Source organism: Chelonia mydas, chromosome 5 (assembly GCF_015237465.2).
Source record: "Chelonia mydas isolate rCheMyd1 chromosome 5, rCheMyd1.pri.v2, whole genome shotgun sequence".
Classification (NCBI taxonomy): Eukaryota; Metazoa; Chordata; order Testudines; family Cheloniidae; genus Chelonia; species Chelonia mydas.
In genome coordinates, this window is record NC_051245.2 from 9,624,221 (window position 1) to 9,637,755 (window position 13,535).

The 13,535-nt window shown below is 44.2% G+C and overlaps 1 protein-coding gene across 8 annotated transcripts in view; it reads left to right on the forward strand.

The window, feature by feature from the left end:
* The first annotated feature begins 2,498 nt into the window (after positions 1-2,498).
* PIK3C3 (phosphatidylinositol 3-kinase catalytic subunit type 3) overlaps positions 2,499-13,535 on the forward strand; it is a 132,672-nt gene continuing 121,635 nt past the window's right edge. For 5 of the 8 annotated variants that reach the window (XR_005225897.2, XR_006290845.1, XM_037902444.2 and 2 more), the window contains exons 1-4: positions 2,592-2,790; positions 4,668-4,856; positions 6,065-6,208; positions 7,743-7,872. Coding sequence is in view for 6 of the 8 variants with exons in the window: in XM_037902444.2 (XP_037758372.1) it covers positions 2,723-2,790; positions 4,668-4,856; positions 6,065-6,208; positions 7,743-7,872 (531 nt within the window). In the remaining 2 variants the exon portion in view is untranslated. Of the gene's footprint in view, positions 2,791-4,667; positions 4,857-6,064; positions 6,209-7,742; positions 7,873-13,535 lie in introns of all 8 variants that reach the window. The other 3 variants (XM_037902443.2, XM_037902445.2, XM_037902442.2) reach the window with 3 other exon arrangements.

A 13,535-nucleotide genomic window follows, 5' to 3' on the forward strand; every position in this document is an offset into this window, starting at 1 on the left:
TATTCAGGGGACACCATCACAGGGCCTAATAACATCAGCCACACTATCAGAGGCTCGTTCACCTGCACATCCACCAATGTGATATATGCCATCATGTACCAGCAATGCCCCTCTGCCATGTACATTGGTCAAACTGGACAGTCTCTACGTAAAAGAATAAATGGACACAAATCAGATGTCAAGAATTATAACATTCATAAACCAGTCGGAGAACACTTCAATCTCTCTGGTCACGCAATTACAGACATGAAAGTTGCGATATTACAACAGAAAAACTTCAAAACCAGACTCCAGCGAATGACTGTTGAATTGGAATTCATTTGCAAATTGGATACAATTAACTTAGGCTTGAATAGAGACTGGGAGTGGCTAAGTCATTATGCAAGGTAACCTATTTCCCCTTGTTTTTTCCTACCCCCTCCCCCCCAGACGTTCTTGTTAAACCCTGGATTTGTGCTGGAAATGGCCCACCTTAATTATCATACACATTGTAAGGAGAGTGATCACTTTAGATAAGCTATTACCAACAGGAGAGTGGGTTTGTGGAGGGTGGGGAGAAAACCTGGATTTGTGCTGGAAATGGCCCAACTTGATTATCATACACATTGTAAGGAGAGTGATCACTTTAGATAAGCTATTACCAGCAGGAGAGTGGGGTGGGGGGAGAGAAAACCTTTTGTAGTGGTAAACACCCATTTTTTCATGGTTTGTGTGTATAAAAAGATTTTCTGTACTTTCCACAGTATGCATCCGATGAAGTGAGCTCTAGCTCACGAAAGCTTATGCTCAAATAAATTGGTTAGTCTCTAAGGTGCCACAAGTACTCCTTTTCTTTTTGCGAATAGAGACTAACACGGCTGTTACTCTGAAACCACTCCACTAACAGATAGACTAAGAATGTCAGCTCATTTCAGACAGCGCGCCTCACACCATCTAGTGGTAAGAATGTTGATTATTAACCATTGATCGTTATTGACCCGTTTTGGATTTGATTAACGAATTAAGCTTCACAACATGCTCTAAAATAGCAGATGCTATTATCCCCATTTTACAGATTTAAAAATAAGATACAAAGAGATAGTTATTTCTCAAGGGAACAGGAAGTCAATGGCAGAGCTTGGGGATAAATACAGAGGTGAGTAAATATCGTAAAAAGTATTTGCAGAATCATTTGTTTGAATAAAAAAGCACAAGTCTGCTATGTGGCATTCACAAGCATCTTTTTAATTAAGACTTAGATTGTAAACTCTCTGGACCGGGGCCATCTTTTTGTTCTGTGTTGCAGCACCCAGCACAATTGAACCCCAGTCTTCGACTGGGGTCTGTAATCACTACTGCAGTACAAATAACAAATGTTCATAATCATTATGAGCAGGTGGAGATAACTGCTTATATGACCCATAGAGGAGGGACATCGGCGCTTGCCACCTATTAATTCTGGAGGGAGGGCTGCAATGGGGAACAACGTCCCCACAGTGGAGTTCAGGCTGTGGTGTGAGTAGCAGTGCCACCTCTGAGGAATATAAAGGGATATCAGGGATGATCCTGAGCCCATAAAACCAGAGAGCTAGCTGTGTGTTCTGAGCCCCCTGATTAGGGTGGCCAGATGTCCTGATTTTATAGGGACAGTCCTGATTTGGGGGGCTTTTTCTTATATAGGCACCTATTACCTGCCACCCCCGTCCTGATTTTTTCCACTTGCTGTCTGGTCACCCAACCCCTAATGGACTTTCCAGGACAGGGATAGCTCAGCGGTTTGAGCACTGGCCTGCCAAACCCAGGGTTGTGAGTTCAATTCTTGAGGGGGCCGTTTAGGGATCTAGAGCAAAAATTGGGGATTGGTCCTGCTTTGAGCAGGGGGTTGGACTAGATGACCTCCTGAGGTCCCTTCCAACCCTGATATTCTGTGAGTCTATAACAGCTACCTCAAAAAAGGGGAAAACCTGGGCAGGTGGCAACTCTAGGTGTGAGACAAAGGCAGAAGCCCCTTTGATTTTGAATGGGGGCAAGAGCCACAGCCAGGAGCCCTTTCCAAGGGCATGTGGTAGGCTACAGAGGAGGGGAGAACCAGATGGAGGGGATCCCCTGGGGGGGTGAGGAAGATGGAGAAACCGAGGGTGCTTGGGACGTCCCTCTCCCCCCCAAGTCAGGCAGGGTGACCTGGCAGAACCCGCAGAGCCGCCACCGCTGGGGCACAAAATCCAGGGCATTCGGGACAGTCGCGAACCCATCAAAGCAGACAGCGGAGTGTGCACTGAGCCCCCTGCCGATCTCCCAGGACAGCCATCTCAATAGCGGGGAAGCCTGGGAAAACCTGGACAGGTGGCACCCCTGGTCACAACAGGGAGCAGCCACCTTGGTTGTAATACTATGGGGGCAGCTACCTAGGCTGGGCAGGCGCAAGGAGACGGCCTTCTTGGCATCAGCAGTGGGGGCAAGGGAGGACGCCATCTTGCTTTCCAATCCCATAGGGGCAGCCATCTTAGCGAAGCCATTGGTGGGCGCGGCCATCTTGGTTATGGCGCTCCCTGGGGGCGGCCATCTTTGTAAAGAACTAACGCGGGGGCTGCGGCAGCTCTTCCGGCCGGCGGCGCCGGCGTCCCCTTAAGCAAGATGGCGACGGAGCATGCTGGGATTGGCGGAGCCGCCGGGGTTAGGGGTCGGAGGTACTGACTGAGGGCTCCGGCAGCTGCAGCGGGCGGGGGGAGCCTCTGGAGCCGCCATGGGGGAGGCCGAGAAGTTCTATTACGTGTATAGCTGCGACCTGGACATCAACGTGCAGCTGAAGATGTGAGTGAGGAGGGGGGGCGGCCGGGCGAGGGGGGCAGCGCTCGCCCCTCCCCCCCCCGCTGGGGGGCGGCGGAGGACTCGGGGCCACCCTCCAACCCCGGCTGGGAGTGGGGGGAGGGGACTCGGGGCGGCCCCGCCCCCGGCTGAGGGGGAGGTGGGATCTTTCCTTGTGGGGGTGGTGGGCGAGGGGGGCACCTCAGGAAGGGAGGGGGGCGCAGCCCATCTTGGAGACGGTGGGGGCTGCGGGGGAAGGGCTGGGTTAGGGCTCCCCTCTCGGGGTGCGGGGTGGGGGGGAGAGCTGGGCCCGGGGTTTGCCCTGTCCCAGCCGGGGTCGGGACGGGGCAATGGAGGGAGCTGGGTGGGGGGGGGGGGAGGGATTGGCCCATGGCCCTGCATCGCCAAAGGGGGCTCTCTGTTCATCCATAGGGGCCCTGGGCCTGGCTTCGGGCCCGGTCGCAGTGTCCCCTGCAGTGGAGCTGGGAACCCCAGGGCCTTGCCTTGTGGGTCTCTCAGCTGGGGCAGTCATGCTCAGCCTGCTCAGTTTCCCCTTCAGGGTCGCACAGCTGCCGCAGGGTTGGTTGTCCGGTGCTGCTGGGTACTAGCCGCTGGCTCAAAACTGTCCGGTTTCCTTCCGAAAACCAGAGAAACGTTTCTTTGGGGTTAGGTCTTAACCTGGTAAAAGCGCTGTCTGAACAGGTCAGCTGATAAAGGTGCATTATTGGCTTAATGCTACTATGCCGGATAACTTGCTTGTATTACAATTAAGACTTAATATTAGAAGGGGGAGAAAATCTCCCCCTCCCCCAGCTTCTTCACCTTGTTCGTTTGATACCACTTTGCAGATTTGGTATAGACAGTCAGGCCTGGATGCTGTGAACACTTAAGTATGTTCATAACTTAGGCTTGGTCTACACTACAGAGTTAGGTCGAGGTAAGGCAGCTTACGTCAACCTAATTGTGTCAGTGTCTACACTAAAATGCTGCTTCCACTGAAGTGAGTGGCCTGCTACACCAACATAATAACTCCACCTCCACGAGAGGCATAGCACTTATGTCAGTGTGGTTAGAGCAACGCAGTGTCCCTGTCGACACTGCCTTACTCCCCTTGGCTGTTGGCTGTCATTTTTGTCAGTTTCATGGCTGCCTCTGGCTCAGAGCAGCAATGTGGGGCTCACAGGGCCAGCTAAAACTGACAAGAATGTCAGTTTCACAGCTAGTAGGCTCCTTGCTGTGAAAATGAGCAGGCACTGGGCTCACAGCTGTCCTCCCACCCCCAGCTGTCAGCCTAGGGGCAACAGCCGGAGTTGTGAGCCTAGGGGCTGAATTTCACAGCAGAGAGTATACCAGCAAGGAAATTGACATTCTTGTCTGTTTTACAGCTCCAGCTGTGAATCCCATACTGCTGCTATGAAGGGAGGTAGTGGTGAAACTAACAAGAATGTGAATTGCACTGTTCCTAGGCTCCCTATTGTGAAATTGAATCGGCATGGGGGCTCACAGCTCCAGCTGTCAGACTGGGGTGGGTGGTGGGCTCCAGCTGTGAGCCCCAAAATGCCCCACTTCAGTCAGTGCAAGAAACTTCACTGTTTTCTCTGCTAACATGCAACATATATAACATTAAATAATCTATTTTAAAAAATAGGCTAAATTCATTGATGCCACTTCACTGAATTTCTGAATCCTTCTCACATAGTTAGATGACATTTCTCTCTGCAAAATAGTAATCCAGTACAATTAATGATTGCAAGACAAAGATAGCCAGCCTCTGTGCTTAATAATGTCAATAAAAATCCCATTCACTCTCCAGTTCTTTCTGTGGACAACTATTATTTAAAATGAAGTTGGCATTATATGACAGTTTCTTTCTTTTAATTTAGAGGAAGTCTGGAAGGGAAAAGAGAACAGAAGAGTTACAAAGCTGTTTTGGAAGACCCTATGCTGAAGTTCTCAGGATTATACCAGGAGACTTGTTCTGACTTGTATGTAACTTGCCAAGTGTTTGCAGAAGGGAAACCTCTTGCTCTTCCAGTTAGGACTTCCTACAAAGCTTTTAGCACTAGATGGAAGTAAGTGACTATATTTCATATACATCTGAAGTATTTGGACATTGAACTACATTAATATATGTTGTGGCTTTTCCAAAATTTACAAATTATAAAAGAGAAACTCTTAATCAATAGTCTGGGGATGTTTTCTTCACATTCTTGATTCTTAATACAGTTAATATTATTTGTACTCTGGTGCCTAGGAATTCCAGTCAGAGCTCCATTGTGCTGAATACAGTACATACATGTAATCAAAAGATACTCTTTACCTCAAAGAGCTTACAGTCCTAACATATGGCTAGAGAACAAGCGGAGAAAAACAAATAAATTGTGAGGAGGTGAGGGATCAGGCAGAGGAACAGCATATGCAGGAAGTTAGGATAGAATATCATAATGAGCCCTTCTGGCTGTAAAATCTCAGCAAAGGCAAGGTTAACAGTGATTTGATTGTTTGGTATAACAAGTAGCATACATATTTTATTTGCTAGGAAATCCAAGCAGTATATCCCACTGTGGTACAAAGGAAATGTCAAAATGCATCTCCTTTGCAAATCATAACTACATAGTGGAAACTACATCAAGCCAAGCAATTTCCATTTGCTAAAAGGGCAGAAATCCTCATTTGTGTTCTGCTTGAAATATCTCCTTCAGTGAAACAGTTTTCACCCGTTTAGAGAAGCCAAAAATTCTATATTTCAGATATATTAGGATGTGTAAAATAAAGCTATCTTTGTAATGATCAGTTATAAAGAAAATTTTTAAGAGTGACAAATGGTGTTTTGTAATTTTGATTTTTCAGAGAAGCACCCCTGGCATTTAAAGTAACTTGACTAACAATAATTATTATTAGCTATTTTTGAGGTGTGACTAAAGTGTGTGTGTGTTTGTACCTTTTTTCTATTCAGTTGGTTAAGTGTGGCTGAGTTGCATTTTATTTTAGTTTTATTTAACTTTATTTTTTGGTCCGGGCCTGTAAATGTTCATGACAATTTTGCAAGGCTGTTTGTTTCCCATAAACAGTTCAGTTATGAATTTTGAATATGTTCTCTTCAGCTGTGGTCCTGCAAACACTTACACATGTGTGTAAGTGTGTACTGGGCCAGAGCCCAAGTGAACATATTCAGCCATATCTTCAAGTTCAAATATTAGGGAAAAATACCTGTATGGAGTATAAAATAGAACAATTTAAAATATGAAGTTCATAACTAACAGTGAGTTTCTCTCCTCAGCTGGAATGAATGGCTAAAATTGCCTGTGAAGTATCCTGACTTGCCCCGTAATGCACAAGTGGCTCTGACAATTTGGGATGTGTATGGGCCAGGTAAAGCAGTTCCGGTAGGGGGAACAACAGTCTCACTCTTTGGAAAATATGGGTATGTTTCTTTTCCTTGCATGGTACCGTAAAATAATGGTTTGAACTGCATTTGTGCACAGTAATAAGAGTCAATGGTCATATTAGGGAGTGATGCGTTGATGTAGCTACATTGCTGCAATGGTATACAGCAGTGCCTGTACAGAGGTGACTTGCCCTGCTGTACGCTCAGGCAACTGATCTGCCCTGGGGTGTTGCAAAGATGTAGCTATTTTGGTTCAAAAGTCCCTCGAGGAGACAAGCCTTTAGGCTGAAAGTTCTGAAAGCTCTTAAGTTTTAAAATGGCAAGTGCTGAGACCACTTCAAATCATGTACTCCAGTAGGTTCATATATTAGCAACAGTCTGCACTGCATGTTTATATAGGTATGGAAATATGTGCTTAGCCTGAAGTGTGAACAGATCATCAACATTTGGCTGGCATGTGCTCTTTAAGTGTTGTAATGACATTGATAGGCATCAGTACACGTGTCTCAACCAGAGTTTATCATAAAAATTAGGACTAGTCTTTGGTTTAAAAGGATAAGTAATGAAAAATACCTGTCTATGCAGTATTAGTATAAGGTAAAGCTAATCCAGAAAGAGTGGAATCGTCAAAGGTGCGTAAGGGAACTAGACATCCAATTGTGACTGACAATCAGTGGGAGTTCTGTACCTAATTCCCTTAGGAGTCTGTTAAAAATCCCAGCTGAAATGCAGAGTCAACCCATGTACGCCAGGAGTCAGGGTTTTGGGTGTGCATTGGTGTGTGGTCTAGCTAGCCTGTGTTGCGCTCATCATCGTGGATTCTGTGCGTGTCTAAAAAGTCATGTGAAAATTAAAGAGACCAGGTGGATGAGGTAATATCTTTTATTGGACCAACTTCTGTGGGTGGGAGAGACAAGCTTTCCCGCTTGCTCAGAGCTGCTCTTAAGGTCTGGCAAACATGAAGAAGATCTTTGTGTAAGATCCAAATTTGTGTCTCTCACCAACAGAAGTTGATCTAATAAAAGATATTCCCTCACACACCTTGTGTCTCTAATATCCTGGGACTGCCATGGCTACAACAACACTGCATACAACATATTGTGCAAATGGCGTTGAGGGGTTCCATATTTGTCTTTACTGACAGAGCAAACTTGTTCAGTTTACAAGTAAAAAAGATATTTGTTCCTAAGTGCCTGCTCTTTAAAGGCAGCAGCATAATCTGTAAACCAGGCAGCATGCTTACTGCCTTGTGCATTGAGACTGGTAGTAAAAATCGAAGGCCAAGTTCTGCCTTCAGTTTACACCTGTGCCGCCCATTGACTTTGGGAATTGACAATTTTTTTCACTTACCAGGAATCTTCTTCATTTATTTTTAAACTGTACATGGCACTGAAAATGAAGGCCACCTAAGATATGAGTTACCATGCACTTTGCAGTTCAGTTAAATAATGCATGGCAGTGTGATTCTGAAATTTTGGCAAAAGGAATGTGGGAGTACTATCATTGTACTTGGATACTGATGGCTGTGGTATTTTCAATTTACGAAAGTGATGCTGCATCTTTCTTATAGTATGTTTCGTCAAGGAATGCATGACTTGAAAGTCTGGCCCAATGTAGAAGCTGATGGCTCAGAGCCCACCAAAACTCCCGGGAGGACCAGTAGCACTCTCTCTGAAGATCAGATGAGCCGATTGGCTAAGGTAACGTAACAGTTCTTCAGTTGGGTCTTTAAGGTTGCTTGCATCTATAATATAGAAGCCAGGAATGGAAGACCTGCTTTGCGTGCCATTTTCTGACATTAGTTATTATGCTTTTAAAGATATTTGCCTTCTCATTTAACTATAAGGGATTATTGGTGTGCTGTAGCATTTCTCCATATTAAGCTATAGATCAAAATATAGAAGTTAATATTTGGCCACATCATACTAAACACCCCAGTCTTCTGTAAGGAATTTATGAGCATCCCTTGAAAGTGCTCAGGGGAGACCAAAATGTTGAACTCTTCAGTTTCAATAAGAATTATTTTAATGAGCTTATATTAAGAGATTTCCATGTAACTTCTGTAGCATTCTTCAGTAGTCGTCTTCTAAATGTGAAAACCTTAGGCCACGTCTACACTACAAACTTTGTTCGATGCAAGTTACTTTGGCATAAAGCTGCCCCAGTTCATATATTGCTTGTGTGTGTGCATGTTTGTGTCCTTGCATCAGCTCTGTGCTCGCTCACCAAGAGCGTTCGTGTTGCTGCACAGTGCAGTGCAGTTTGGGTAGGTATCCCAGTGTGCAACCGGCCACTGTCTTTTGGGAAATTTTGGCAAAGTATGGTGCGGCCAAAACAAGTTGCACAGTCGTTACTGGGAGCAAGGGGTTAACTTCCCAGCATGCAACTGTCTTAATCCCAGGTCATCTGTATCCCATAATTTTGGCATCTTTTTTTCAAAATCCCATGAACCCTCATGGTTCTCCTCATTCTGTCATGTGTGACAGAGGCATGGAGCCTGCCGAGCTCTGCAGTATTGTCCTAATCGTTGCAAGCAAGGACGCATGATTCTCTGGTATTTCCAGTGCCACAAGAATAATGCAATCATGACAACTTTTCGGAGGACAGATTGCTGTGGAACCTAGTGAGAACCAATTCAAGGTTGTTGTTGATGGTCACGGAGCAGCTGCAGGTGGTGGAGCACTGCTTCTGGGCCTGAGAAATGAGCACTGACTGGTGGGACTGCATTGTAATGCAGGCTTGAGATGACGAGCAATGGCTGCAAAACTTTTGGATGCGCAAGGCGACATTCCTGGATCTGTGCGCTTAGCTTGTCCCAGCCCTCCGGCCTAGGGACACCAGAATGAGAGCTGCACTGACAGTGGAGAAGCGAGTGGCGATTGCACTGTGGAAACTTGCAATGCCAGATTGCTACCAATCAGTGGGAAATAATTTTGGAGCTGGAAAATCCACAGTGGGGGCTGTTGTCATGAAAGTGTGCAGGGCCATTAATCGCCTCTGCTATGTAGGACTGTGACTCTTGGCAATGTGCAGGACAGTAGATGCATTTGTAGTAGTGGGTCCTGAACTGCAGTGGAGCAATAAACTGCATGCATATCCCTGTTTTGGCATCAGAGCACCTTGCCACAGAGTACATCAACAGGGTTTCTTTTCTATGGCTATGCAAGCATTGGTAGATCACCAGGGATGTTTCACTGACATCAGTATGGGCTGGTCAGGGAAGTCAAGTGATGCTTGCATCTTTGAGAATACAGGACTGTTCAGAAAGCTACAAACAAGGGCTTACTTTCTCAACCGCTGGATTATCATTGGCAGTGTTGAAATGCCAGTAGTAATACTGGGGGACCCAATTTACCCCTTGCTTCCCTGGCTTATGAAGCTGTACACTGGCCACCTCCACAGCATCAAGGAAGAGCTCAGCAGGTGCAGAATGACAATTGAATATGCCTTTGGTAGATTGAAGGAATGCAGGCATTGTTTATTCAAGAGATTTGAATCTCAGAGAGAAAAATATCTTGATGGTTTTAGTTGCCTGCTGTGTCCTGCATAATATCTATGAAGTGAAGGGGGAAAAGTCGACGTTTCTATGGCTGGTCCGTAGCCATGCTTGCACAGCCTCTTCTCACCATAGGCCCAGGAGAGCCAATACTTCCTGTCTACTCCAAGCTGGAGCGTATCTAGAGCATGTAGCCACATGGTCAGCTAGGCAGTTGCTCACAATAGTGGTGAGCTACTAGGTGTGCTTGCAAGACTGGATAAGTAGGAAAGGGCATTTCAAAAATTTGCTGGACTTTCAAGCAGCGGGGTGCATTCTGAATGATGTGACCCCTGGGCAGTGGAGCTCACAACTGAGGCCAGAGCGGTCAGGGTTGGGCATCGTGGGACAGCTGCTAGAGAACTGTTAAGGTTGACATCAATAACACAGTGTGTCTGCTCGTGCTCTGTCAACCTCCCGCTTGGGGAGGTGATGTTACTATGTCTGTGTAATGGGGCACTTACATCAGTGGGAGACAAATTTAGGTGCAGACACATGCACAACTACATGGATTCAAGGTGGCTTATGTCGACCTAACTTTGTAGCATAGCTCAGGCTTTACTCTTCTGATCAGTACTGATTAGTTCTAGCATAACATTAAGATTATTTTAGGTGGAAATTGCAAGAAGAGAGATTAGATGTTAGCACTTCTTTGGCGACTCAGTGGTATTAATGTCAATTTTGTGCAGAAACAAAGTTTCACTGCCAGAACATAATGGAATATACTTTTCTGTTGCCTCAAAGCTTGTCTTGAAGAACCCCTGACCATAAAGGATGATTTCTGTAATTGGTCAGTCTGCGTTCAATCATGAACCATTGGATTAACCTATCAGTCCACCTTCTTGTAGCAAACTTAGGCCATGCTCGCTTAATAGTTCAACTATTTTAATTAATAGACTTAGGTCAGATTTAATAATTTGGTGATTGTCTCCTAGCTTTTCAAGGCAGCCAGCCGCTTTCATAATTGTTCAAGGAAAGTTTGTGATATAAATCTCTCTTTCCTCTTCTAGAGATTTATGATGGCAATAAACTAACTTTCATTTAAGCTGTGTGTACCTTGAGTTTCTAATAGAAAACTCATTATAATCTGCTCATTTATAGCCAGCAGGTCACTATAACATGAGCAAGGTTGAATTTCAAGAGCAGTAAGAGGATACTCTTATCCACAGAAAGCTTCAGATGCTATTTTTTTGTTGTTGTAATGGTTTTCTTTTTGGAATGGGAACAAAAGCAATATAATGACTGCCTCACCTGTTAATCTTAATACTAATTTTGTTTAGAATCAACACTATATAGCCTTCTATTGAACATATTCCTCATTGGATTCTAGGAAAATTGGCTGAGCATGGAATATTTCATCTAGTCTTGAGGTTTTTTTTTTTTGTATTGCATTGAGGAAGACATTCCATTGTGTTTAGAGTTAGCATAGGAAGAAACTAAGTGCATATGATCTTCATTTTCTGCTTTAGTATGGTGAATTGGTTTAATGTAGTGAAATGTTGTATTCCTTTATTTCTACATTTATATCTACAAGGTTTTGTTTTTCACATCACTTAGGACTTGTTCACTTTGGAGTTTTCCTTTTGACGTTGGCATAGCTACTTCTGTACGCTGGTGACGTGCATCCACTTCCAAGCTTTGTGCTAACCGCTTTGTCCCCCTTCCTGCTCACCCGACGACAAGTCCCCCATATATAAGGAACCGAAAACATTGGAAGCTACACAGCTCTGCACCCTCCAGGATGTGCTGAAGAGCACTGACCCTGAAGACATTTGCAGGAGGGGTTTTTTGTTTGTTTGTTTGTTCTCAAATGATCTTAGAAAGTCTGCAGTGAACGTGGTCAGCAAGAGATTTTGTGGCTAGCAGACTAGGCAGCATTTTTTCCACCTGACTGTCTAAGGTGTACAAGGTTGGGCCTATTTTCTTATGGACTTCCTAGAACTTTCAGAAAAACAGGGCTCCTCTCCAGCAGTTTTTGACAATTAAAAAAACCACCAAAACACTTAGAGAATATCCCACCCAACAGAAAAAAAATGAGGTTGCAAACTAATATGGCATTATGAGTGCATTACTTTTCAAGAATGTTAGACATAAGTGTTATAAATTCAAAAAACACGGGAGATAAGGCTGCAATGTTCAAACAAGGCACCCAAGCTACCTGAACTCTAGGTTCTTAGCAATGTCCTGGCAAAACAAACCCGTGCTACTTCAGTGTTCCATAATAAACAATGTTGGTACTTGTGACCAAAAACGACAATGTTGTATATTTAATTGCTCTGTGGTTACACTGCTTTATGACTAACTTTGAAACCATGCGCAGAGCACACAAAATAAGTTTTACAAAGTCCTGATTTATGAATAGCACACTGAAGGCAATCATCCCCCATGCTCTAGCAAAGGCCCAATCTGCTCAGGTGCTGAGGGCAATCAACCTCTCATAGTCAGTGTTTAAGAGTTCAGATACCGACTCTGTATTTTTCCACTTTTGGCAGTCATTTATCCTGTTATCACACAGTTCATGTGCCTCAATGTACAAAATTCATATTTCCCCCATCAGTGGTGTAGCATTGTAACTCCAGTCAGCTGCCAAGAGGGCAATTTTTTCCCTCCAAATAAAGCTTCTATTTATCTTTTTTATTTTTGGAATAGCAGGTTGCCTTGTCTTTCTCCCCTGCTGTTCAGTTGTGCTTAGATTCAGCCTCGCAGTGGAGGAGGTAGATTGGTGCTGTGCTCCTGTAACTTTACCTATCGTACCTGCTGTAAATTCAATTGACTCGGGTTTCTGGATGGTGGAAGAGAGTTCTCACTTACCCAGGTGTGCCCTAGCAAATGGATTAATCTGAGCTATGGCATTCTTAAATTCAAAGCAGCTGCTTGAGTAAAACAGAGTTTCAGGGTTCTTTTAACCTATTTAGCAGTTGATGAGCAATTAGTGATCTTGTATTGCTGTATGTAAAAGAGAATTTGAATATTTGTTAAAATGAGTGATTAACAGTGTTGGTTAAATGTAGGCATAGTATCTATGGACGCGGTGTTCCAAAGTCATCCTCATTGACTTCTGTAATATGTTTGCAGTTAAAGTAATGGTCTGATTTATGATCATCTGTGATGGTCTTATGGTGTTGATTGATTGTCTGACACTAGAGACCAGGTTGAAATCCACCAAATGAATTATTACTTAAAAAAAAAAACATACAGCTGAAAGAGCTGCTTTCCATTTGAAGGAAAATCCTTTTTATTTCTTGACACTTTTTTGACCAGCACTTCGTTGATCCACATGAAGAATTCAGTCATGCTCGTGTAGGTTTTGGACATTGTTGAAACTCCCATTCTGCTGTGGAAAGAAAATGTTTCATACATAACCTTCTCAGGTTGATGAAACTGTGGCAAGCATTCAGTTTGGTAATGGAGTGCCATATCATCACGCTAACGTGAAATGTTTGAAAGTTGCTTCAAAAACTGTCAGCGTGGCTGAAAGCTATGAAGTTGCCCTCCCAGGGGATTGTTGGCAAAGCAAGCTCCATTCCCTTATCTCCGTAATTTATATGCAGAGAGTGGAACATTTTGGTGCTCTGTTTAATAGTAATGACATGAGGACATTACAATTAAATAATCCGACCTTAGGACTGATAGGTTGGTTGATTGCTTTAAAAATAAAGCTTTGCTGTTAAATTATCACTTCTTCCACTTTCCCTCCCCTCTACCCACATCACTACTCCTATCAGCTGAATGAAATTGGCTGATCATACCACCACCTTGTCCTTAACATCAGTGAAAGCATTCGGTTCTTCAGGGTAAGATAGGATTCATCTTCCAGAGAACATATTT